The sequence below is a fragment of the Eulemur rufifrons genome, chromosome 30 (assembly GCF_041146395.1).
Source record: "Eulemur rufifrons isolate Redbay chromosome 30, OSU_ERuf_1, whole genome shotgun sequence".
NCBI lineage: Eukaryota > Metazoa > Chordata > Mammalia > Primates > Lemuridae > Eulemur > Eulemur rufifrons.
The window spans coordinates 41,092,922-41,118,898 of record NC_091012.1 but is presented as its reverse complement, the minus strand read 5'-3'; the positions used below and the strand labels follow the sequence as shown (position 1 = coordinate 41,118,898).

Sequence of the window (25,977 nt, the reverse complement as noted above, 5' to 3'; positions counted from 1 at the left end):
AGTCACTCCCCATTTTCTCCTCCTCCTAGCCCCTGGCAGCCACTAGTCCACTTTCTGTCTCTGTGGATATTTCATATAAATGAAATGTTCTGGGTATTTCATATAAATGAAATCATACACTACGTGGCATTTTGTGTCTGGCTTCTTTCACTTAGCATAATGTTTTCAAGGTCCTCATGCTGTAGAGTACTACGTTCCTTTTAATGGTGAGGCAGTATTCCACTGTGTGGATGTGCCACATTTTCTTTATCCATTCATCTGCTGATGGACACTTGGATTGTTTCCACCTTTTGGCTATTGTGAATAGTGCTGCTATGAACTTTCCTGTACAAGGATTTGTTTAAACACTTGCTCTCAATTATTTTGGGTACATACTGAGACATGGGGGTATCAGTTTATATGGTAACTCTAAGATTTTGAGGAACTATCAGACCATTTGCCACAGTTGCGCTATCTTACATTCCTACCCACAATGTATGAGGCTCCCAATTTCTCCAGTTTTTTTTTTTTTTGGTCTGTTTTATTATATTTATCCTGGTGGGTGTGAAGTGGTCATCAGATTGTGGTTTTGATTTGCATTTCCCCATCAGGCTATTTAAAATTTTTTTTTTCTAGAGATCGTTTGCCTAACAACCTTAACCCTCTAGAACTTGGTCCTGCATATATCTTAATGTGAAAGGGCCCCAAAGCAGTAAGAGCAGTTATAGAACTTCTGCAGGAAAGTCTTGCATCTTGTCCCTGAGGCTCCTCATTCAGTAACTTACTTTTATTCAGCATTCATGATTGGCTATTAGGTTTTCCAGAAGCAAAGTGGAAAATTCACGTGGCAGATATTGTGGCAGTAAAAGAAGTGACGGAAGTGACAATGAACAGTCTGCAACTGAAGGAAGACAGCTATAATACTTCCCAATACATTAATGACCCCAAGTGTTTAATCAGGCCAAGTTTTGTTTAATATTTTTTAAGAAGGCAAAGCTACACGTAATACATGTTAGAAAAACTTTCACAAAGAATGACTCAGAGAACAACATGTTTTGTTCTTGAATAGATAAGCTTGCCTGAATTTTCTAGATACTTAATTTCTCAATTGTATCTGAAAAATCAGGTGATATTGAATTTCATCTTGAATATGGAAAATACAAATAGAAAATTCAGATTTTGTAAAGTTATTGAGAATATTGTTCAGAAATTTAAATGAAATTTTTTTCCAAGAACTTTAAGTCTACCTTTTGTCGAAGTTAACAATTAGCTGATTTTTCTAATTCTCCAAGCTTACTTTTGCTTTAGTGTATTTTTTTGTTTCTGTTTTGTGTGTTCATGGCATAATGCCGGCAAATTTAGCTTTCATGTATCTTTTCAACTGAGTTGCTTAAAATTGTTGCTGGTTGACACTGAGTTAAACTGCAAACCTTAAAGCTGTATGGTATTTAATGTACCACTGAACAATGCTTTCCGTCTCATTTATTTGTGTATGCTGAAACCTTCTTCTGAGTTGTTCCAGTTTCCCTTCATAGAGACTAAGAGAGCCTACACAGAAAACACCCAGTATTTTTTCAAAGGATTTATTTCTTTATCTGAAGCACATTTTACATTTCCATCCTCCACCCTGCCTCATATGAGGTTGTTGCCCAGTCTTGTACTACAACAGTAAATCTAAGCAGTTGCTTCCTTTAACTGTGCACAGTTTTACACTGGGAAGTGCCCTTCTTATTGACAATAGCTGACTGTACTATGTTGCGCTGTCAGTATCTAGATGCTTCCTGTTTTGAATAGGATATGGTTATTTCTTTTCCAAATCTAGAGTTTGAAACGGAAGCATTGTATTATTTTAGCTAATGTTATTTATTTTTTTCTTGCAGGTTCTGAAAATTGCCTTTTCTGAAAACTCTGCTGCTTGGATTCTACTCTAGAGCTGTCTCTTTATAAACCTCTCTCCCTGCCCATACCATTCCCCACCCTCTCCCCCCCAGACCTGGTGTGCTTGTAGTTCACTGTCAGCAACTTGTCCGTTTCTTTTTTTCTGTGATTCTCAGTTTTCTTAGTCATTTTCCCTCCCCTTGATTTTGCATCAAAAAATTTTTTTGGGTTCTTTCTCCCCCGCCCCCCGATCTGAGACCATTCCACAAATTGAAGGGCAGCCAGCGGCATATGCTTTTTGCAAGAATAATTGAAAACATCAACTGGAGAGCACAGAGTTCTTTTGAAAGTCTGCCAATTATTGGAAGTAAATTCGGCAAAGGAACACAATAAAACATTCAATATTTTAGCCTTTACAGTTGCCTTCTTAGGAGTTGGTCTCTAATCTGATTTTTAGTTATTCCGATACAATTTTTATTTTATGATTGGCTTTTTGCTTGACTAGACCAGATTTGACTTAAATGAAGACCTAAATACTAACAAATAGACATTTCACCAAAGCAAGCTGTTATCTCTTCACATTTAGCTTGAATTCATTTTTAAGCCTTTAGCAATCGGCAGTAATATTGTCCTAAAGAGGGTGTACTTGATTTTAATTTTGCTTTCAATATGACGGCTGTCAATGTTGCCCTGATTCGAGATACCAAGTGGCTGACTTTAGAAGTCTGTAGAGAATTTCAGAGAGGAACTTGCTCTCGAGCTGATGCAGATTGCAAGTTTGCCCATCCACCAAGAGTTTGCCATGTGGAAAATGGTCGTGTGGTGGCCTGTTTTGATTCTCTAAAGGTGAGTGCTATCTGAATGCACATAATTTAAATGTGTTGATTTCTATGTTTTTGGAAATATGATGTGCTTTGAAATGAGTACAATTAATGATAGCATGAAAGCGGTAAATTTTGCTTGTTTTTCTTAAGACAGAATGTCCTCAAAACAGGATGTCTTAAAGACAGAAGCTCTTAAGACTGTGTTTGCAGAACTAAGTCAAGTCTAAAGCTCACTCCACCAAAGCCCACTTATCAACACAGATAACACTTAAAAAATAAAAGTTCAGAAATTTTTCTAGGAGTCAGGGATTTTGCAGGCTTTGCTACAGTTTACTTTTTTTGTATATTATTTAGATTTTAACTACAGTGATCATAATCCTCATATAACCCAGAGGAGCCATGTACTGAATTATAGCTTATTATCCACACTATCAAAAGGCACTTGGAAGGGACGAGTCAGCTTTCAGAGGATAAATCAAGTCAGATTGAGAGAGTAAAAGGTGAATATTTCACCATCCAGGGGGAAGATGATGGCATTTTGAAGCTTCTTAGAGTATATCTTCAACCTTTAACTTAAACATATTGGTACAAAACTAAGTTCACTTAATTTTCGTCCTAAATAGCTGATAGACCAATTTCAGATTTATGAGTACATTTTGTAAGGAAAGTCCTGTTGTCAAGGTCATCGAACCTGAATATTATGTACTAGAGTATAAACAAAGTACGAGGGCAGATGAGGTATTACGTAGAATAGGACATATATGATTGCAGAACAAGAAAATGCAGTGATTTTTATGTTTTATTCATAGTTATCCTTAAATTAAAAATAAAGATATACAAATTAAATCAAAGAAGCAAAAAATGATGGATTTTTTATTTAATTAGTAAAATTTGCTATGATGTGTTTGAGATTCTTTTTGAAAATGTGTCAAAATGAATTAAGCTTTTCAATTTCTTGATAATTATTTTACCCTCATTATGACCAATTTCACCTCATTAACATTTTTATTTATGGCTGCATTGGATAATGGAGATGTATTCCTTGATGTGATACTTCCTCAGGAAATATTTTCTTGAGTGATATACAGGTTGAGTATCCTTATCTGAAATGCTTGGGACCAAAAGTGTTTTGGACTTTGGATTTTTCAGGATTTGGGAATATTTGTACATACATAATGGGTGGGACCCCAGTTTAAACATGACATTCATTTGTTTTATATACACCTTTTACACATAGCCTAAAGGTAATTTTATACAATATTTTTAATAATTTTGTGCATGAAACAAAGTTGTGTACATTGAACCATCAGAAAGCAAGTTGTCACTATCTCAGCCACCCATGTGACATCATGTTGGCACTCAAAAAGTTTTGGATTTTGAAGTATTTCAGATTTCGGATGTTCCGATTAGGGATGCTCAATTTGTAACACTTAAGGAGCTACTGTTACTTATTTCGTGGTTACTAGTTTTTGTTGCAGACCATTCCGGTTCAAGAATGGAAACTTATTATCGTAAAGATAAAGGTAATTCCTACCATTGAAAATCTCTGAGTTGCTTTTATTTGCAGCAGATATTATGACTAACAGGCTTATTTTGTTTTCTTCATTTCGGTATCATTCAAGCTTCATCAACAATTTTTTTTGTGTGTATTATTTAAATCTGCTGCTACAGGACTGGGCAATGCCTTGAAATGGAAAAGAGCACTGAGCTAGTCAGGGGAAAAAAGGAAGCATCTTTCATCTAGTCCATGAAGAGGGTCAGGAACTGCACTAGGCACTTTGCATATGTTGTTTCAGGAGATCTGGGGTACAGTCCCAGCCTCACTATGGTATCTGACCTCAGGTGGCATCTCACAAACCTTGAGTTACTTCATCTCTAATAGATGGAACTTAAGATGGAACTTCTCTACTTCCATGATTACTGCGGAGATTCCAATGAGATAACACAAATGAAAAACCACGTGTCACTATGAAAGTGAACTGAGGCTGGGCGCAGTGGCTCACGCCTGTAATCCTAACACTTGGGGAGGATTGCTTGAGGCTAGTAGTTCGAGACCAGCCTGAGCAACATAGCAAGACCCTCGTCTCTACAAAAAAATTTTAAAAATTAGCTGGGCATGGTGGCATGCACCCAAAGTCCTAGCTACTTGGGAGGCTGAGGCAGGAGGATCACTTAAACCCAGGAGTTTGAGGGTTGCAGTGAACTATGATGATGCCACTGCACTCTAGCCTAAGCGACAGAGACCCTGTCTCAAAAAAAAAAATTGACTTAAGTGAAAGGTTATCTTTTTCCTATTAACTAAATGTTTGTTGTAGGAGTTCTTCAAAAAGGTTCTATTTAGTTAGGGTTTAATATTTAAAACTATAAACTCATGTTCCAACTGGACATGCCCAAATCCAGTTGCCATGAGTGTGATATTAGTTCTTAAAGCTAAATATCACTGTTTTTATGGTTTACTCTGTGATGTAGAGTTCCTTGCAGGCTTTGTAAATTCTGTCTTTCCAGGCATCATAGAATGCGGAAGGAGATGATAATATGGAAGGTGCTTGTTTACAAAATACATACTGCACTACCACTTTAAAGTTTGGGAAATATTTAATTCAGAGACAAACTAGATAATGGGCAATGAATATTAATAAACCACTTAATTATTCAAACAAGCTGTTTACTCACTGTATCCAGTGTTTTTAAAATAATTTTTGCCGTATGTTAATATCTTGATGACCAGTCACACAGGATAAAAATGATTTACATAATCCTTACATTCTCAAATTTTAATGAAAACCTTAATATTTCAAATATACAAAGCCTTTTAAACAATTATTTAACTTGCCATTTAGATAGCACATTCTTCAGAGTTCCATATCTGCATGAAGGGTTTATAGTTCTCTTTTATTTCTTTTTTTAATAAAAATTGGAATTTATTTTATATTATTTCTTATCCATGATATGTATGAAAGCTACATAAAGTTGAGGGTAATTGACCTAAGTGGATTGTGCTGCTATCATACCTATAATATGCAAATAACATACCTCAGTGATTACTACCGCATTTGCTACCCTTCTTGAGTTTGTGTAATTGAAACACCATTGAAATTCATCCGTGTACTGTTTCTTCTTTCATGAGTGGTTAAAAAACTAAAGTAATCACATGATGAGTTTGGGGCTGCAGCTTTTGATTTTTGGTTTTTTAAAAACTTTTTTAGGATTCTTTCAGCACTAGATACTCTATCAGATGATGATTCTTTGCCTTCCTAATAGGTATAATAGATACAATGTCCTATACTAACCTCATAATAGGGAAATGTTATGAAAATAAGGACAAGCTGGATGGCTGATTGTGTATTGTGCTGAAGTACTGTGCCCATCACTCCATGAATGTTGACTGTTCCGTGACGAAGGTTGCACCATATTCAGAGAGGAATCTAGAGAGTGCAGCCCATAGATTAATTTACAGCTATATAGAAGAGTCTTCTGTATGTTGGCATGCAGCTGTTTTTGACTCAATTGCCTTGTCTCCTTGGCACAATTTGTTTCAAAAGTTCTCTTCAAAATACTGCTTAATATTCCATGCTAATCTCTTGATATTACTGTTTGCCATTAGGTTGGTATTTTAGTGAATGCTCCTTGGATTTAACAAAGGGTCATCATTTTAAAAACTAAATCAATGTTTGTGATTCTTTTCATAAACAAATTATTCTACTTTAGCAATATCATGATGTCTTGAACCTTCTCTTACATACTTGAAGTAATATGGTATCAGCCACTTGTTATCCAGGAAGGATATAAATGTTGTCATTATTTCATTGACAGATCAACACCCATCACATCTGCCCACTTCACTCACCACTTTGGATACTTTTGTAGCAAGAATTTCCTGGTAAAGGCCATAGCAGCAGGCACAGTGAGAGAATAGTCATGCCAACCCATACACATTCTTAAAAAATGGAAACTGGGTGAGGAATGAACACAAAACAATCACATACTATGTCTTCAGACATCACATATCATCACAAGAATAATAATATTTTGACAAGGGAAACCTGTTGTATAAGCATATGGATGTGAATTAATCAGGTCAAATTTGGCCCGAATTACCGGTATATTCTGTGCTGGCACCACTAGTCACAGCAATTTTCACTAGTTTAAAATTTGCCTATTTTGGACAGAATATTTACTCATCCCTGTTTGCTAAGGGAAAGTTTACCAGAAGGTAGACTCCTAACAATATAATCTCAAGGGTCACAGGATTATGCAAGATTTAGCACCATTTGTAAGCTCCATCAGAGAGGTCTGCCTGCACTATAAAGACACCTAGGTAGCCCCTGTCATCCTCAGCATCAAGGAAAATAACATTTTATTTGAGGATCTCTATCTTCCTTGATACTGACCTTAAAAGGGAAGTATCCTTGACTGGTAAAAGTTAATGCTATTTTGGACATTACAAAAACCTCTTTTGAAAGAAAAATGGAATCATAATTAGTACTCACACAACTATAATTGATAGCTCAGCCTCACCTTTTAATGAGGCTTTTAAACTTTTTATTTTGAAGTAATTGCAGACTTACAGAAAAGTTAAAAAGATAGTATAGGGAGTTCCTGTATACTCTTTACCCGGATTCTCCTAATGTCAACAACTTACATACCATACATAGCACAGTTATCAAAACCAGGAAACTATCACTGGTACAAGACTCTTAACTAGAGACCTTATTGAAAGGACACGAATTTTCTCCCTAATGTCCTTTTTTCTTTCCCAGGATCCAATCCAGGATCCCACATGACATTTATTCCTCACGTCTCCTTAGTCCCTTCCAATCTGTGACAGTTTCTCAGTTTTTCCTTGTCTTCAGTGACCATGGCACTCTGGATAAGTACTGGTCAGTTATTCTGTAAATGCCTCTTACTTTGGGTTTGTCAAATGTTTTCTCACAATTAGACTGAGATCATGTGTTTTGGGCAAGAAAACCACAGAAATGATGCGCATCATATCTGAAGGTCTGTGATGTTGATATATCTTATCATTTACTATGTTAACCTTAATCACCTGGTTAAGGTGGTGTCTGCTGGGTTTCTCTTCTGCAAAATGACCAGGCTTTTTTTTTGTAAAAATTGATAAATATCTTCCACATTTAATCATCATCCCCTAAAATATGCCATTGATCATAAGGGACATCCCAAAATCCTAGATATTACAAGGTGAACAAGTTTCCATCTTAGATGTGATGGGCAATGCACTTCTATAATTATGGTCAATCAAGAAGGGGAGTGAGGTGAAATGGACCAAGAGCATGATAGAGAAAACAGCAGGAACAGGCCACAGGAAAGACAGAACACTGCAGAGTGGGGAGCCCTGGAAGATGAATGACATGTGTGTTCCTGTCACATGCTCCTGCAGGGTGGCCTCTGTGCTAGAGTTGGTGCCCTTGGCCGCTTCTCGCTTCTCACGTACAAGCCTCCTGCATTGAGAAACAAATTTTTGCTTCTGTTTTCACAATAGATAACATTTCTGTCTGATTTGAAAGCTATGCATCTTTATGAAGGGAAAGGAAAATGCAAAAGAAGTTTTAAAAAGCATTCACAGTTTAAGAAAACATATTCTACACTTCATAAAAATTATTGTTCAGAGGATTAACACATAGAGAAATGACTTCCCACTAAAAATAAATTAGTTATTTGATTTATAAGCTGCTAAAAATAAAACGTGATTAATACCCCCCAAAACAAACCTCATCTTACTTGCTGCCTTCTCCAGACCTCCCTCTCCCACTCACTCACTCCCCTACTCCCCTTTGCTGCACCTGCAGAACCACCCTCCCCTTCATTATCCTTCCTATCAACTTCCTGTTCTTTCTAGGTCACACACACAAAAAAAAAATCCAGATACTGCCTGGTCTCCTCCCATTCACAGCCGTTTAGAAAATACAGTAGTCATTATGGCTATTTTTCTGACCAGACAGTAAAAAAAAATATTCTTTTTAGAAAACTGGAATGTAGAGACAAAGGTGTTTTTACAAACCAAACTAGTAATTCCATTACCCATAGAAACTCTTCACATGTCAGTGTATATCCTTTCAAAATTTCTTTTACTTACAGCCATTTCTTAAAAGTTTTATTTGTTCCCATGGAATTCTAAATGCTTTTCATACTTATGATGGAATAATATTTTAGACACATACTTTAAAAGATACAATTTTTCAAATAATATGCAGCTATCAGAAATTATGTTTATGAGGACTATGCAAAAGTAATTTTGAAAACTCTATCATCTTTTGACTGCCTACTATAATCCAGAAATTTTATGAATGCCAACTCTAATCCTTATGACAACCCTGTGTAGGCTTTAGCATTAGATGGACCAGATTTCACCAGCTGTGTGGTCTTGGGTAAGTGCCCAAACTCCCTGTCCCTAAGTTTCCTCACCTGTGAAAAAAAGGATCCTGCCAACACCTATCTCTGGAGTTACTGAACTTTCAAATGAAATGTTCAATGTAAGGCTCTTGGAACAGAGCCTGGCACATCATAAGCACTCAGTAAATCTGTTACCACCAAATAAATTCTGGATACCCTGAAAATTTAAATGTGAAGAATAAAATCAAACCATGACAATAATAGAAGAAAATTCAGATGAACACTTTTATAATCCTGGGGTAGTGAAGGCCCTTCTAAGCATGATTTCGAAGGCAGAAACAATAAAGGAAAAGATTATTAGAAGTGATCACACAATAAAAAAATCACTTCTAAATGGCAGAAAACATCGCAAAGTTAGAAGACAAGCAATAACTTGAAGAAAAATGTGTGATATATTTGACAGACAAAAGACTATTATTTTAATATATAAAGAGCTGAACAAATAAAAAAATACAAAACTTGAAGGTATTTTCCTAGAAAAACAGGCAAAGGACATAAACAGCAAAGCAAGACAGTATGATGTGGCCAGTTCACCCCTGGGGACATTGATGAGCCCTGCTGATACAGCTGCTATGATGCAGCCAATGTCACAGCTGCCCTAGTGAAAAGGTGTGATCCCTGGCCCTCCTCTCCTGCTAACCTCCCGGCTAGAGGACTTTCACTTTCTACTTTATTCCTTTCTGCATTGTTTAATTTTCTTTTGCAGATATGTTGCTTGTAATCAGAAAAAAAAGAAACAGTTAGGGTCCACCTCTTAAAGGGAAACCAAAAATCATCTTTCTAAAAGAAATTTTATTATAGTCATTGTAATATTTGTATATTCAAATCCTGAGAGAAAAATTAATAATTCAGTTGAGTATTTCCTCTTATAGTCTAGAGCTAAAAGTAAGGACTCTTATTGTGCTCCAGATGTTTTCCTTCTTCCACCCAGTGTCTGTCTATATCCAATTACTGAGCCCCGATTGTGTGCCAGGCACGGTGCCAGGCCTCGGGCCCCAGCAGTGAACTAGAAGCAGTCCCTGCCCCCACGGTGCAGACATTCTCTTTGGGGGATGTGGGAGGGGCAGGTGAATATCCAGGTTAAGGATATATTTCCAGGTGTGAAGATAGCTGAGGCCGGGAAAGAGCGTGGAGAATGGCAGGGGCTGCTGTTTTAGATACAGTGCCCAGGGAGCCTCCCAGGAGCTGATCTTTGAGGACAGGCATGCAGGAAGTGAGGAGGCACATGCTGAAAACCTCCGAGAATACTCCGGGCAAAGAGAACAGCCACAGCAAAGGCCCTGAAGCAGGAGGGGGCCTGGCGTGTGTGAGGAACTTCAAGGTCAACAGCGCAGATAGAGGAGAGGGATGAGGAGGAAGGGCAGTGGGAGATGAAGTCAGGGAGGTTTGCTTTGCTCAAGATCAAAATTGATAATGTGATCCCTGTTTCATTGTTGGGATCCTGAGTTTCCATTGCCACAGCCAGTTGGTAGTAAGGTGTACATGCTGACAGGGACCCATCTGACCTCTGACCTTGAGACTAGAACTAGGCTTCCCAGGGTGGAGACACTTTATACATGCTCCTGTAGTTTGCTGCTAGAGAGAGTCTTTGTTTCTCTCCTCTGTGGCCTCAGATAAGGAAGAACATTGGAAGTCTGCTGGGCTTCGCTTGACTCCACTGATGTGAATCTTTTTCCTGCTGCTTTTGCTCTTTGTCCTTTGCTGTAATAAGTTTGCTATCCTTAGCTGTGAACATAAGTTGCTATTGAGTCTATGAGTTCTTCTGGTCAATTGCCAAGCAAAGCTTTTCCATACATTGTTATTTTTCATGCATTATTTACTTGATGATTTTTTAAACTTTTTTCCACTTTTTATGATAGAGTTGTTCCTTTCTTTTCTTTTTTGAGTTTAATTTTTGAATGGGTAATATATTTTCATGATTCAAAAATTTTAAAAAAGCAGTCATCAATTGATGACAAAATGTGGTACATACATACACTGGAATATTACTCATCAATTAAAAGGAACAAAGTACTGATACAAGCTACAGTATGGATGGACATTGAAAACATTATGCTAAGTGAAAGAAGCCAGACACAAAAGGTCACGTATTGTGTGATTCCATTTATATGAAACATCTAAAGTTGGCAAATCTATAGAGGCAGACAGCAGATTAGTGATTGCCAGAGGCTTGTGGGGGCTGGTGGGAGTAGGTGGGTGAGGGGATAGTGGGAAGTGACTGCCAGTGGGTACAAGATTTCATTTGGGGGTGATAAAAATGTTCTGGAATTAAGATAGTGGCAATAGTTGCACAACTTTGTATAAATATACTAAAACCCACTGATGTGTATACTTTAAAGAGTAAACTTTCTGAAATGTGAATTGTATCTCAATAAAAAAGTAAAAAAATTAAGTATAAAAGAGTATGCAGGGAAGTTTCCCCCACATCTCTTTTTCCCAATTGACCTCCCTACTGTTATTTTTAGTTTTCCCTCTCCCATAGATATTTTATGTATTTATTAATATATACAAGCAAACATGTCTATAACTATTCTCTCTTTTTTACACAAATAGCATACTGTTCTTCTTGACATTTTTTAGTTAAACATATTAGAAGTAAAAATATGGGAAAAGCTATATCATGCTGACACTTTTCAAAAGAAACCTAGAAGTGCTATATTTATGTAAAGATAAAAAGAATTGCACACAAATACTGTCTCTAGTTAGTAAATCTGTTCCTCACAGGCATATGCAAGTACTTTATGTGGATACTAGGGGTGAACAAATACATGAATAGAGAGTAGAAAATGAGAGGCTGTTTTCTTACCATCTAAGAGAAAAGTTAAAAATAAAGAAAAAGGGAAGGTTAGGATGAATTCTGTGGTGTGGATTAGAAAGGAGTCATAATGATGTCTACAGATAGACATACAGAAATTAATATTGATGTGTGTGTATGCATGGGTTAGTATGCATGCTTTTATTTCCTAGCTCTGTCTTGAGAGGAACTAGAAGCAATGACACCCCAGTAGCAATGAGCACAGCTAGCACCCACATCTTAGCATGCAATTCCTTTCTGCAATAAAGGAACCAGGGCAGGGAAAAGTCAAGATGAGGCTGTAATGTCTTTTGGTGCCCAAAAGTAAGAAAGCACTAGAAAAGGGGTGAGGCATGACAAAAGGGCACAGGAGCCAATATGAAGGTGCTCCCAATGGCTGAAATTGGAACAACTTGAGCAACGAACTAAATCATAATAATGTTGAATTATAGCCCATAGAATAATGCAGATGTTCGTGAGTCCATACTTATATAAAAATTGAATAAATGAATAAGTGTAGAACAAATGAAGGAAACATAAAATCACCATTAGGCAAACACCGTGGTAGCAGTGGTTGTAGGCAAGATCCACTGATGGATGCTGAAATCGGAGGGTAGAAGTTGGAGGGGAAACATGATATTTGCATACTCTCGAAGCATCTCTCCGAGGATATCTATCAATCAAAAAAGAAAAATAGTCACTTTGCAGTGGAGAAACCCAGCAGACACCACCTTAACCAGGTGATTAAGGCTCACATAATGAATGATAAGAGATAATTAACATTGCATACCCTCAGATATGATGGACATCATTTCTGTGGTTTTCTTGCCCAAAACACATGATCTCAGTCTAATCGTGAGAAAACATTTGACAAATCCAAAGGAGAGGCATTTACAGAATAACTGACCAGTACTCATCCAAAGTGTCATGGTCATGAAAGACAAGAAAAGACTGAGAAACTGTCACAGATTAGAGGGAACTAAAGAGACATGACAAGTAAATATCATCTGGGATCCTGGAGTGGATCCTGGAACAGAAAAAAAGGACATCAGGGGGAAAATTGGTGACATTCAAATAAGATCTCTCTAGTTATGAGTCCTATGCCAGTGTTAATTTCCTGGTTTTAGTAATTGTGTTATGGTTATACTACATAAGTTTTTAATAGTAGGGGGATCTGAGTGAAAGGTATACTGTGACTCCAGGTATTATTTTTGCCATTTTTCTGTTAAGTTCAAAATTATTTCAAAATAAAATATTTTTATTTATTTTTTTTAAAGTTGGCTTTTTTTTTTTAAGTTGGCTTTTTTAATCTTACATTTCTCTCCTGTCCTTTGAGGCTCAGAAATACAGTGGGGTATTGTTTCTTTTCATTTTTCCTTCTTTTTTTAAAAAAAAATAACTTAGGGTATGATAATGATAAAATTCTGGAATCCATGCAGTGGCTGATCCCAGGACTGACCTCAAAAAGCTGGATAACTCAGATAACTATTAATAAGTAGTTAAGAAAGCACTCATGCCTATAACAGCATTCCACAAACCTAGGAAATAAAAATGTTGGCTGTAGAAGGAAGACTAATCAGTTCAAAATTTTACCATTTACAGATTGTAAACTGGAGAGCCAATGAGGGAGAGTTACTTGCCCAAGGTCACATATGCAGTTATCAAAAGAGCCTGATGACTCCAGTGTTCTCCCAATCATTTCATCCCTTTTTCCAATGGAGAAGAGGGAAATGGAGAAAACATCAATTGGGCTGTTGTTTTACTAAACCATAAATATCCAGCTCTTATCATGGTCATGCTGTCCCACATGACATTGGGATCCACTGCCTATGAAGTTCTGTGGCACTCCTTTACTTTTTGTACTTAAAAGTGGGGCACGGAGAAGCCAACTTTTCCTTTCCTAATCCTTCTGTCTTTTATTGTTTCATGATAATTTATTTAGATTAAGAGTTTACATTAAGGTTCATATTTAGTTCATTGACAGTCATTTGGACAATTTGTTTTGAAAAGGAGGAGGAAGAGAAACAGGGTGTTTTAAATTTTTGAACAAAGTTATCTAACTTTGTGAGACTAAGCTTTGCTTAATTGCTGAATGCCAGAATACTGAGCTGTCTGTGCTCCCTTGCCCACCCTTCTCTCCAAACACTGCGCTATTAACTAGCCAGAATTGGGAGTTACAACTGTGACTGTGGGACTGTGGATCACATACATCTTCACTGCATAAAACTCTTTGATGTCTGATTCTGCCCTGGCCAGCTAGGGAGGGACCTGTCATAGATCGGCTGAAAATATTGCAGTAGCAATTCAATCTTATCATGGGTCATATATATTTTTTGTAAAATAACTTGGAATCTAACCTGACTTATTTAAAATGTTGTTTTATGGGATCATAGTTCAAGACCATTTCTCTCTCCACTTCGCAGCCAAGTTGCAGTTGGGCACCTGGTTAGAAAGGACTCGGGATAGGGCCAGGGATGTGTTCCCCAACCACAATTTGATGATACAATTAAGACTGGTCGTTTGCCATAGGAACTCGATTAAGTAGGAGAAATTTGAAAATCTGAAATTTGAGAACTGCCTATTATATGTCAACTCTTGTTTGGAGGAAAGTCTTACATGTTAGGGAAATATATACCTGATCCCACTTGGTCAGTAAATGATTCTTTACCTGAATTATTTCAAGCATAGTTTTATAAAATCATTACAAATATTGCCTTTTTTTCTCTATATCAGATTTTTGTGAAATGTGGATACAAGGTACTTCTGTGCATCTGGAAGCAGCACTTAGTTCTTCTGAGAACATGACATTGTTCGTAGAACATCGTTTACTTACTAGCAGCTCTTTTTGCCCTTACCAACTAGCTTTCTGCATGTACTATCCCTAAGTGACCCTGTTTTCCACTATCTCAGTGTGTCTCTTGATCCTCGACTTATGGGGTTATACATTCCAGAGGAATCTTAGCCGCCTGCTCTTTTGTCATTATCTCCAAATAATCTTTTCGCTTTCTTCTGTGTTTCTTCCACCATATAATCAGTGTCCAGTTTTGTAAGTTTGGGGTATTTTTTGTTGCTGTCTAATGCAGATTTACAGTCCTGATTGGGTTTTCAATGTTTTTATTTCTGGGCCTTCAATTCTCACCCTAGGGTTAAGTTTTACTGCTAGATGTAATTAGAAGTTTAACTCATGCTTTTTGCCATCTTTCTTGATAATTGTTTTCTTAAAAGTCAGCAAATGATTCCGTTTGTTTTTCAAACTTTTATTTTCGAAATGATGCCCACTGTTTGGACTTAACCATGTTATCTCTAAAGATAGAGTAAATAATTTTTCAGTATCTTGTTTATGATGAGTTTGCGTAATATTGCTCAGTGTCATGCCTAATCTGTTATGTAGTTAAGTAGATATGGTTATAGGATCCATCTGTTAAAAACAGTTTAACTTGGTCATAGGCATTTAAATGTATGCCTTGGGATTGATTTTTTTTCTATAGTAAATAGGCTTTTTTCTCTGTTGAAGCTCCAATTTTTATTTACCATTGGAAATTGGTAGAAAAGAAATTAGCCTTTGCTTCTAGTAATATTCTTATGGGTAGATAGTGGACAGTGAAAGCAGTTTCCACACTGTGAAAACTATCCATAAATATGAAAATGTGAGATCCACAGTAATATAATAAAACTGTGTTAAGTATGACAAGTTCCCTAAACCAAGACCTATCCTTTCTGTCATCCATGATTTGCTAGCTAACTATATGGTAGTAATGTTCTGATTTCTGTGTTTAGCATGCAGAAATGCAAACATAAAACCTTTTCCCCTGTGACTTGAAACTCTTTAACTATCTTTTATATGCCTCTTAAATACAGTGAGTAGATAGCATTATAGTGTCAATGATCTCTTAGTTCCAAATACATTTTTTGAGACCACGTTTTTCAAAATCACATTGTTTTAAGACCACACTGTCACACTGTCTTGAAGCTTGTTCCTCCTATTTTTGAAAGGTAGTAACACTGAAGTAACAATTTGAGCATTTATAATATCTCCAGGAACTCTGTGTTCTTGTTTTAAACATCTAACAAATACCTATCCCAAGAGTTGTTTTTCTGTTTTTAAGGTTTATGCTTATCTAACATGCTCCACTTAAACAAACTTAAAATTTTTCCAGCTTTTATAAAAATATAATCTCTTGAGTGTCTGCAATTTCCTGGTTATTTCACTTTTTTTATTAGCCAGGAAAACATTCTATATAGAAACAAATTCAATCTTTTTTTATTAATACATAATAATTGTACATATTCAATCTTAACTTCAGTGTAACTGAAAAATTTTAAAATTATGTCCCTCTTTATTCTGCCAGTGCCCCATGGGAGGAAGAATTTCACTTTGGAATATTGTCTTATTTTTCAAAGGAGCCTGAGAAGTAGGCTTGAAAAATGCCTCTTTCTTAGGTGAATCACAGATTTAGCCATTGAAATATATGGAATGAAACATGGTATCAGCAAGTGGCATAAACATAGAATGCTGCCTTATAATAACAGCTCTAACAAGGGCTACTTGTGTGGCCTTGAGCAAGTCATGGGAATCCTACTACCTCTGTTTCTCTTCATACAAGAGCAAGCAGCAGCACTCAATTTGTAGGACTATTGGTTGTGGTTTCCTACAAGGATTTTTATAAATGTCAGGGGTTGTTTAATGCTGAAAGCTCCTGTTAAATCCATTAAGAGTTCTATATACATTCAATTCCCCAAAGAAATGATTCATTCAACAAACATTTATTGAAATCTATTACTTGTTAGGCACTGGGCTCAGTACTGTGCAGAATACAAAGTTACGGAATACGTGGTTCCTGCCTGACCTCTTAGTATGAGGTTGCTTGTGTTTTGTGCCATAAACCAGTTACAAACTAACAGCTAAAAGAGTCCAAGGGGAGAAGCAGGGACTGGGATTACATCCAGCTGTGGTGCTTAAAGATGCAGTCACGGGATAGGTACTCTTTGAGGTATTCTTTTAACAAGGGACAGGAAGATATTCCAGGCAGAGGGGATAACCTGAGCAACGGCAGAGAGGAAAAAGAAATGGTGATGTGTTTGGGGAGTTGAGTGCTAAGTCAGAATGTCTGGAGCATAGAGGTTGAGTTGCAGAGGAGTGGTCTCAAAATTCAGTGAGGAGATTACTTTATTTTGTAGCTCTGAGGAGTCTGACCATTTTTAAGCAGAGAAATAACACCATGCAAGAAAATTGCTAGAGGAAAAAAAAAAAAAAAAGACTAGCAAGAGGAAGGACCCCTTAGAAAGCTGTTGAAGTATTGGAGGTGTGAAATGATAGGGGTTTCAATTAGGTGGTGGCAGTGGGAAGGGAAGGTTAGCGACGGAGTTGAGATGCAGATGAAGCCAACAGGGTAAAGTATAGGGGGGTGAACATTCCACTCCAGCGTACTGTTCTTACGCTTATCTTAACATCAGATTTCACTGAAGTGAAGGTCTGCCATGCTTTTTGTTTGTTTTATGTTAGATACTGTCTTATTCACCACCATAGCTTTTGTGCCTAGCATATATTGGGACCTTAAAACATATTTGTGGAATGAAACATGAACTTGTTGAATCACTTTGAGAGAGGGAGAACAAATATGAGCTCAACTGAGAGGTTCCCAGTGATCTCTTCATCTACATCTGTACTTCAACCCCGAGTTCGATTTTTACTTAAATATGGATGAAAATTGTATAAATCCATGTGCCAACTTTCCTCACTCAACCACATTTTAACCTAGATTTGATGGCCTACAGATTGCTGATATTTGCAAATTTAATTCTGCCCCTCATCATTATAGACATGTTCTTTGGCCAAATGCTGTTGGATACTCTCCAAATATTGCATTTTGAGTGCTTTTAACTTATATATGGATCTTTAAAAATTTTACCGAGTGGTCATTGTTAAATATTACTTTAAAATAATTAGTGTGATAATCTAGTAATATTCTAGCTTTATTTTTGCCTTAAAATGTTTGAAAGTAAATTTTATAGCAGATGGATAGCTTGCAAATCAAGGTATTTGTGGAAACATTAGTTCTAATAAGATCATTCTGAGTCAAGTACAAGGTCACAACCTGCAGAAAGGGGTTTTTGTGGAAAAGGTGACTGCCTAGTCCGATAAAGGTATATATTTAAAGTTTAATCAATAGCTCTGGTTCTAAATACACAGGGATATTTTCCAAGTCCAAAGACTTTGAACACCGAAAGACAAAGAAAAATTCTAATAGAGCCCATGCATTGACACTTAAAAAAAAACTCAGTAACTAGAATTTAGTCCAAGCAATCTGCTTTTAAAAGAAATGGGAAAATAACAAAGTAATTTCAAGATGGGAGTTGAAGCATCTTTAGGCTTACAAACTATATATTGAGATTTGTGCAGTAAGCCCAATCTCTTCCTTCTACATCTTCATATCCATCCCTGGATAGTGAGTGCTGGTTTTCAGAATCGGCTATCCATGTCATAGTCTTCTTTGTTTCTTCCACAGTATTTAGCACAGTATTTTTTTTTTTTTACGTGAGAGGTGCTTCTTAAACAGTATGCTTTCTTTTATCAGGCAGCAAGAACAATACAAGTCAATACATTTTCCTATTTACTATGGTTGCCAGAAAGCTCACAGCTACATTTTGGGCCCAGTTGCAGCAATTAACCTTAGTCTAGAATTTTGAAATTCTTGATAGAATTATTCCCATTGTCCCACTTTCCCCATTATATCAATCTTTGTTCTTTAGGCTTAGTATAATGATCTTATTGGAAAAGTATCTTTCTTGAATGTCATTTCCAAGGCTTTTGGAAGAAGATAGTTGTATAAGTAGTAAGAGAGCAAGTCAACCAGAGACGGGGCTAATTCTATTTCTGAATTTCTTATTTGAAGTTTATTAAACTATCTAAGTGTTTTTCATTTTCACATGTTAATGTATTCTGGGCATTCCAGTGTCATATACAGGGGGCCTCAGTTTAAAATAGGCTTCTAGTGATACTCAGAAGTAAACTAAGTGCAACTGAGACTATTCTTAATATAGAAAGGAAAGAGTAACAAATACTTGGAACTCCTTAGGTGTTTATTTTCTTCACTATGAAAAGGAGAAAATGTTCTTTGAGATCTATTTTTTTTTCTTACTGCCTCACTGCAGGGTGTAACTGATGAACTTTGTATTCAGCGCTTGCTTTGAGGTTTAGGAATGTATTGATAATTCAGCTTTTGATTATCCATGCTGAAATGCTGTGGTCAACTTTGGGTTGTTTACTTATTTGATATGAAAAGTAATTTCCTCCTTTTAACTTGTCCTTTTCCAGATATCTTTTTTTGGGGATGAGGAGAAGGGGAATGCTTTCAAATGATTGGGTTTCTGTGGTGAGTAAAGGCATGAATTTATTGGAGAGTTTAAGGGAATTTATTAGAAAATTCTTTATTCACTTAAATTTGAGTGCATAGCAAACATTTAGAAAAATACTCTAGAGAAGTTTGTAGAGCAAATGCAAGCAACATGCAATACAGAGCTCTCATATATATACTTATTTACTGTTATAAAAAATAGCTCTATCTTGTAAACAGAAAATGAATGTATTTCCAAGGAGTAGTAGAATAGGTTTTGAGAAGCCCATTCCTTTTTTTTCATGGCCTACACTGGACTTCTTTTACATCAGCAGTCCCCAACCTTTTTGCACGAGGGACTGGTTTCATGGAAGGCAATTTTTCCATGGACCAGGGTACGGGGAGAGGAGGGATGGTTTCAGGATGATTCGAGTGCATTACATTTATTGTGCAGTCAAACATCTCTGCTAAAGATAATCTGTATTTGCAGCCACTCCCCAGTGCTAGCATCACTGCCTCAGCTCCACCTCAGATCATCAGGCATTAGATTCTCATAAGGAGCACGCAACCTAGATCCCTTGCATGCGCAGTTTACAGTAGAGTTCACTCTCCTGTGAGAATCTAATACCACTGCTGATCTGACAGGAGGTGGAGCTTATGCGGTGATGTGAGGGATGGGGAGCGGCTGTTAATACAGATGAAGCTTCACTGGCTCGCCTGCTGGTCACCTCCTGCTGTGTGGCCTGGTTCCTAACAGGCCACAGACTGGTAACACTCCATGGCTGAGATTTGGGGACCACAGTTTTACATGACTGCTAACATCATCACTGATGTCAGAGATGTGAAATTAAGCTGTCCAAATCCCTTCAATATGACCTTTTAGAAATTGAACTGTCAGTAACATAAGAAAATGCTTAGTAAATAGTTAAATCCATTGTTGGATGGCACGTTATTTCCTTAGAGCAAGGGCTCTGAAAAGTGTACAGGGCAGACTAGCAGCACCAGCTTCACCTGGGCACTTGTTAGAAATGTAAATTCTTGGGCCCCACCCAACACATACTGAATCAGAAACTCTGGGGGTAGGCCTGGCAGTCTGTGTTTCAAGAAACCCTCCTGGTGATTCTGATGAACACCAAAATTTGAGAACCACTGGTTTGGAGAAAACCATATTGGTTCAGGTGGGTGTCAGTTAAGGATGATGTTTTATTTTTATTTTTTTTTTTTTGTGGAGACAGAGTCTCACTTTGTTGCCCAGGCTAGAGTGAGTGCCGTGGCGTCAGCTTAGCTCACAGCAACCTCAGACTCCTCGGCTTAAGCGATCCTACTGCCTCAGCCTCCCGAGTAGCTGGGACTACAGGCATGTGCTACCATGCCCGGCTAATTTTTTCTATATAGATTTTTTAGTTGTCCATATAATTTCTTTCTATTTTTAGTAGAGACGGGGTCTCGCTCTTGCTCAGGCTGGTCTCGAACTCCTGACCTCGAGCGATCCACCCGCCTCGGCCTCCCAGAGTGCTAGGATTACAGGCGTGAGCCACCGCGCCCGGCCAAGGATGATGTTTTAAAGCTTCAGAATTCTCAGAACTGTGTGTTGTTCCCTCAATGCCTCTTCCTTCCTCACCACTTGTTCAAATGGCACCTTTCTTGGGTTATTGCTTATATTCAGATCTAGTGGAAGGAAAATGGCATCTATTCCGGAAGACTTATATATCCTTGGGGAGCCTATTATATTTTTCCTCCAAAGTAGTATCACAAAACTTATAAGGCTCTGAGAGGTACTGCACAAAAGACAGCAGTTTAGTTCTGTTTGACCCAAGATATTCTCAAAATTCTTTGATCACAGAATCCTATTTTTGTGGAGCATATAGAAACTTGTCATGGAATATTATATAAGTTATTGGGTAAGAATCATGTTGGTGTCTAAATGTGTGAAATCAAAAAGAAATAAAATTATTTTAGTTATTTGTCTATTATAACCCCTTGGAAAGACTTGTGATTTTTTTGTACCCCTAAAGATCTATGGTAGGTATTGCTAGCTGCCACAAGTAGACCTTCAAAATTTCCTATGCAGCAAGCATGAGGACAAAAGGATGTGTGTGCGCGTATATGTGTATATGTATATATAAAGCATATTCAAACATGTTTCACATGTATATAAGTCAATTTTGGCTTCTAAGAGGTTAGCCTATTGACATGAAAAATAAGAAAAAAGAAAAGTAGCTGAAACATTTATAAAGAGTTTTCTAATATGATTCAATTTTATTATTTTACCAATTAAAATAAATAATATTTAAAATCCCTTATCCATAATTATTTTTTAGTATTTTCAACACCATTAACATCTTCTCTTACAGTCTATTGTTTTGCTTTATCCTTCTCACTTACTGGGAAAAAATGACTTGCCTGATTTCTTTGTATCATTTTAATATGTGAGTAAAAGTAATCATGGCAAAGTTAGAATAAAAACAGTGCCAGCTAAAGCATGTTCCATGCTTTTTCATATAATAGAAATGATTTTGAATGTGCTATGCCTTATGATTGTAAAGTGGATGCTTGTTATGCTAAATCTTAAAGTAAAAAGCTCGTGATGGATGGTAAAAGAGTGTCTCTTGACTAGATAAACTAGTCTTCAAAGTAGGCACTGGCTTATTGCCAGCTGAAAAGAAAAAGGAGCAATGATTATTTTCTCTGTTTTGTTGTTTGCAAGGATGAGATTAAAGCCTGGATCTGCTCCTTTATCTTCTGCCCTTTCACCTACTATACCACTAAGCTGTGGGAGCAGCAACTGTTTAACAATAATATCCAGTATTAATAAAGAGAATTGTCCTCAGTTTTCTAACATTATGTGTATATAAGTACACTTTTGGATTCTGCATGCTCAGTTGTCTAATCACATATTAAAAGAACCAGATTCCCTACTGTCACAGCAAATGTCTATAACAATTCCTCTTTCAAAAGCTGTGGAAAAATGTAAATGATAAATTATAGAATAGAATCGATATGTTTATATTATTGACATGTTTACATGATGCAGCTGCATATTCATTTGTGTTTGACAATGTTTAGTTTTATTTTGTGAATAATGTTTACTTAGCCAAAAAGAAATTGGCAATATAGAAAAGAAAATAAACAAACATAATTCTTGTATATTTGAAGCATTGGAAAAGTCAAACCCTAGTTCCTAGGTCCACACATCATCACCCTCCACTTTGCACTATCTCAAAGTATAGCTACTTCACGGTCATTTAAATAAAACCCCCACTGAAACTGAGCTCTCAGTGGGGTAATCTTTTGTGAGGCAGTGTGTAAAGTGTAGGTAAGTTCCCATTTGCCTGTGTTCTTAGGGCAATGACATGCTTCAGAAGAACACTTCGTATGATTTGACGATCTTTTCGTCAGTCATCATTTGGAGATTTTCTCCGTTTTGTGATAGTGTCAAACCTATAGCACTCAGACTATTATGGACTCAGTAAACCTGCTTCTGAATGGCACTAATGCATTTTTAAAAGATTCTTGTCTCATGGTAGTAATAATAGTCACGAAGTGCACAAACCAACTCTTTCACTGAGTCCTACTTCCGTCCATTCTCTATCTCCATGGGATATTACTGGGATGTTACTTTTGTCAGGTCATGGCCATTTATGCTTCAGCTCACGTGACCTAACTCCTGATAATTTGAGGCTGCTTCTCCCAAAGCAACTGGCAAATTGCTATTGTGCAAACATTTACTAAAAAGCTGTGTTAAGAGAGGAAACATTTTATACTAATTAATTTTATACTAATTGTTTCTGCTTCAGAAAGGATGGAAGACTGTATTTTTAACATTCACCTACCTTGTCTTGTTCATATTCAAGTCATCCAAGATCCCTAGGTACTTAACAAAATAAATTTGCCATAAATTTGGGCTATTAAATTGTGTCTGGACATACCTAACAGCCGATTGATGTGCAATTTGTGTTGTAATCTTTGAGGGAAAATGGTGGCCCAGACAGTAGAAATATTTCCTCATTTTAGCACTGTCAGAGTATTGTGTGGCAAAGTGTCCTGGTTAAGAGTGTGAGCTCTGGCCTCAGAGCACCTAGATTCCAATAACAGCTCTGCTATTTATTAGTTCTGTCAGCTTGGGCATGCTTCTTCACTTCTCTGTGCCTCAGTTTCCTCAATTGTGGAGATTAAATGAGATAATGCATATAAAGCACTTTGAACAGTTCCTGGCACATGGTAAATACATAATAAAGTTAGCTATTAATATTCAGGCAGACTTGGTGTGAAAAAAATGCAAACCAGATCACAACATTTTATAAATCTCTCAAATGAGTTTTGTTTTTATGACTACTTTCATATTAACGGAAAATATAATTTTACAGGGGCCTCAGCCTGGTCTTTAAATATCTGTCAACAGTTGTTCTATGCCAAGTAACATGGACTAAAGCTGTATATACAATTATTCTCTAGCACACTCACAAATGATTTAAATTAGTTCACATATGAAGGGTCATTTGACCATATATACCAGAGTCTAGTATACAAAGGCAATGCAAAACATGAAACAATGTGAAACCAAATAAATGCTCCAGTTATCTTTAGTAGAAAAGTAAGTGTAAAAGATTGGCATACTAATCTTACCTAGTTTAATTTCACTGTGTCCACTTTATCAAATATTTTCTAGAATGGAATTGGATTTACCTTAATAAACGCTCATTTTATTTTTTCAGAAAGACATGTTTTCTGAAGTTTTCTAATTTTATGCTGATTTTCAGGAAGGCACAATGGAGCTGGAGTAGATTTGTTTTATTTTATTTTATGTTTTACTATACTTTTCCTCACCAAAATAAGGATTCCACCAATTAAAAGTCACTGATAAGGCTATCACCATGGCCAAATGACCCTAGAAATCTTTTTGTGCTGAGTATAGAGGATGCACATTTTTAATGAACACCACATCCTTGCATGCATACTTCTCGTCCAAGAAGTCTTGTTCCAGCTGTTTAAACTGACTTAGGGAGTACAGTAGATAGATTTTTAAAGCTAATTAATGAAATTTCTCTGTTCTTTGCTTTATCTTTTCCTTCTTTGGGATTTAGAGATAGGCATCCTTTGGCAGTGGTCATATTTCAACTTCTTCTCTCCAAGGCCATGAGACATTTATGGTTGGGGGATCGATTTGTTTTGAAACAAAATGCCTCACTTTATCACTTTACTTTCTTTAACCCCATTTCTGGTTACATTGCTTGTGGGTGGACTTGTTTGTTTCTTTAAATACTAGGAACAGTTTCATCATCTTCAAATATTAACTGCTCGCTGAAAAACAGAAGGTAAGCTTAACAAGGGTGCTGTATTTACTAAACTAGATCAGGAGAGGACCATTTTAAAACACACACACACACACACACACACACACACACACAAATACATATTTTTTAAAAAGTAATCTCAGCAGTTTCATTTAGCAGATTTAGTCCATGCTTCAAAAGTACTTTAATGGTAATCCATGTCACCAAGTAAACACTTTCTGCTTGGAAATTCTATATCTTTTTGTGTTTGGTAGTAGGAGTGTGAGGAAAATGCTTGTTTTAAAGTGGATACACTTGGCTCTATTGGGGATTTGAAATATGATTTCACAATTATGAGTTTAACAAACCCTGTAAATAACCATTTTGATATCATGCTTTTACATTTCATTATCTGAAAAAAGACTCATGTTTACCTAAAGAAGGACTAATTTTCATCTTTGTATCGCAAATCTCAAAATGCAGAGGTAAATCAACAACTACATCTGCCTTTTATATAACCTTTGAGTGGATGCATATGTGGCTAGCTATAGAGACATAATTATTTAATTTATTCTTAACATCACCCCGAGCCCTGCAAAGATAAATTGTTTAAATTTGAACAATAATCAGTGCCTTTCTCACCTTATACTCTTCTTATACGTTTGTAAGATACTTTTCTAAATTAAATTCTTTGAAACTTTCTTGTTATTTAGATTTAGAAAATTTAATTTAGCAAAGTGGAAACCCCAAGGTTTATACCTAGTGCAAAACTAAAACCCTTAGGAATTGAGGGGATTGCCCAATATCTTCTGGCTTACCAAGTTTTAGTACAGTTAAAACTCACTTGAGACCCTTAAGTCATGGAAAACATAAAGTACTGGCATGGTTTCAAGGAACAGAAGTTACAGTGTAGGAAAGCCAGTTAGACAGAAGGCTCGAAGTTCTTATTTCAGAGGTTGCTTGACTGAAGCCTTCAAACAAAAGAAAGCTACAGCAGTCATTTTGAAAGATCTGATGAAACTTACAGGCTCAGGAAGTGGTGTTGGGAGGATGATTGTGGAGTGTTACTTTGTAGAAATTACAGGAAAAACATCCATCTAATTGTTAGCTTTTGGGAAGTCAAGTATGGGCAAAAATGTCATTTTAATGGAAGATCCAATTCTTTGGAGTTCACTGTATTTCTCTGTTTAAGAGAGAAATCAAAATGAAAATATGAAGGAAAACTAACTTGACCTATAAAACACCATACACTTTGGTTTGAGTTTATGTTTCTTCCTGTAGGATAAGGAAGTTGGAATAGATCAGTATTTTCGTAAGGGTACACTGAGGAGAGATATTTACAAGCATTTGATTTTTTAAAAAAGGAGGGGTGATTTCTGTGTTAAACAATCCTGGGTTAACAAAAGGGAGCAAGTTCTTTACTGTGAGACATGTGAGAGCCTTTATTATGCTCTTGTGTACTGTCGGTCTCAAAGAGAGGAATA

General features: G+C 36.6%; 1 protein-coding gene across 2 annotated transcripts in view; it reads left to right on the top strand.

Moving 5' to 3' along the window:
• Positions 1-2,526: 2,526 nt before the first annotated feature.
• MBNL3 (muscleblind like splicing regulator 3) overlaps positions 2,527-25,977 on the top strand; it is a 55,549-nt gene continuing 32,098 nt past the window's right edge. For both annotated transcript variants that reach the window (XM_069462879.1, XM_069462878.1), the window contains exon 1: positions 2,527-2,703. In XM_069462879.1, the coding sequence (XP_069318980.1) occupies positions 2,527-2,703 (177 nt within the window). The remainder of the gene's footprint in view (positions 2,704-25,977) is intronic.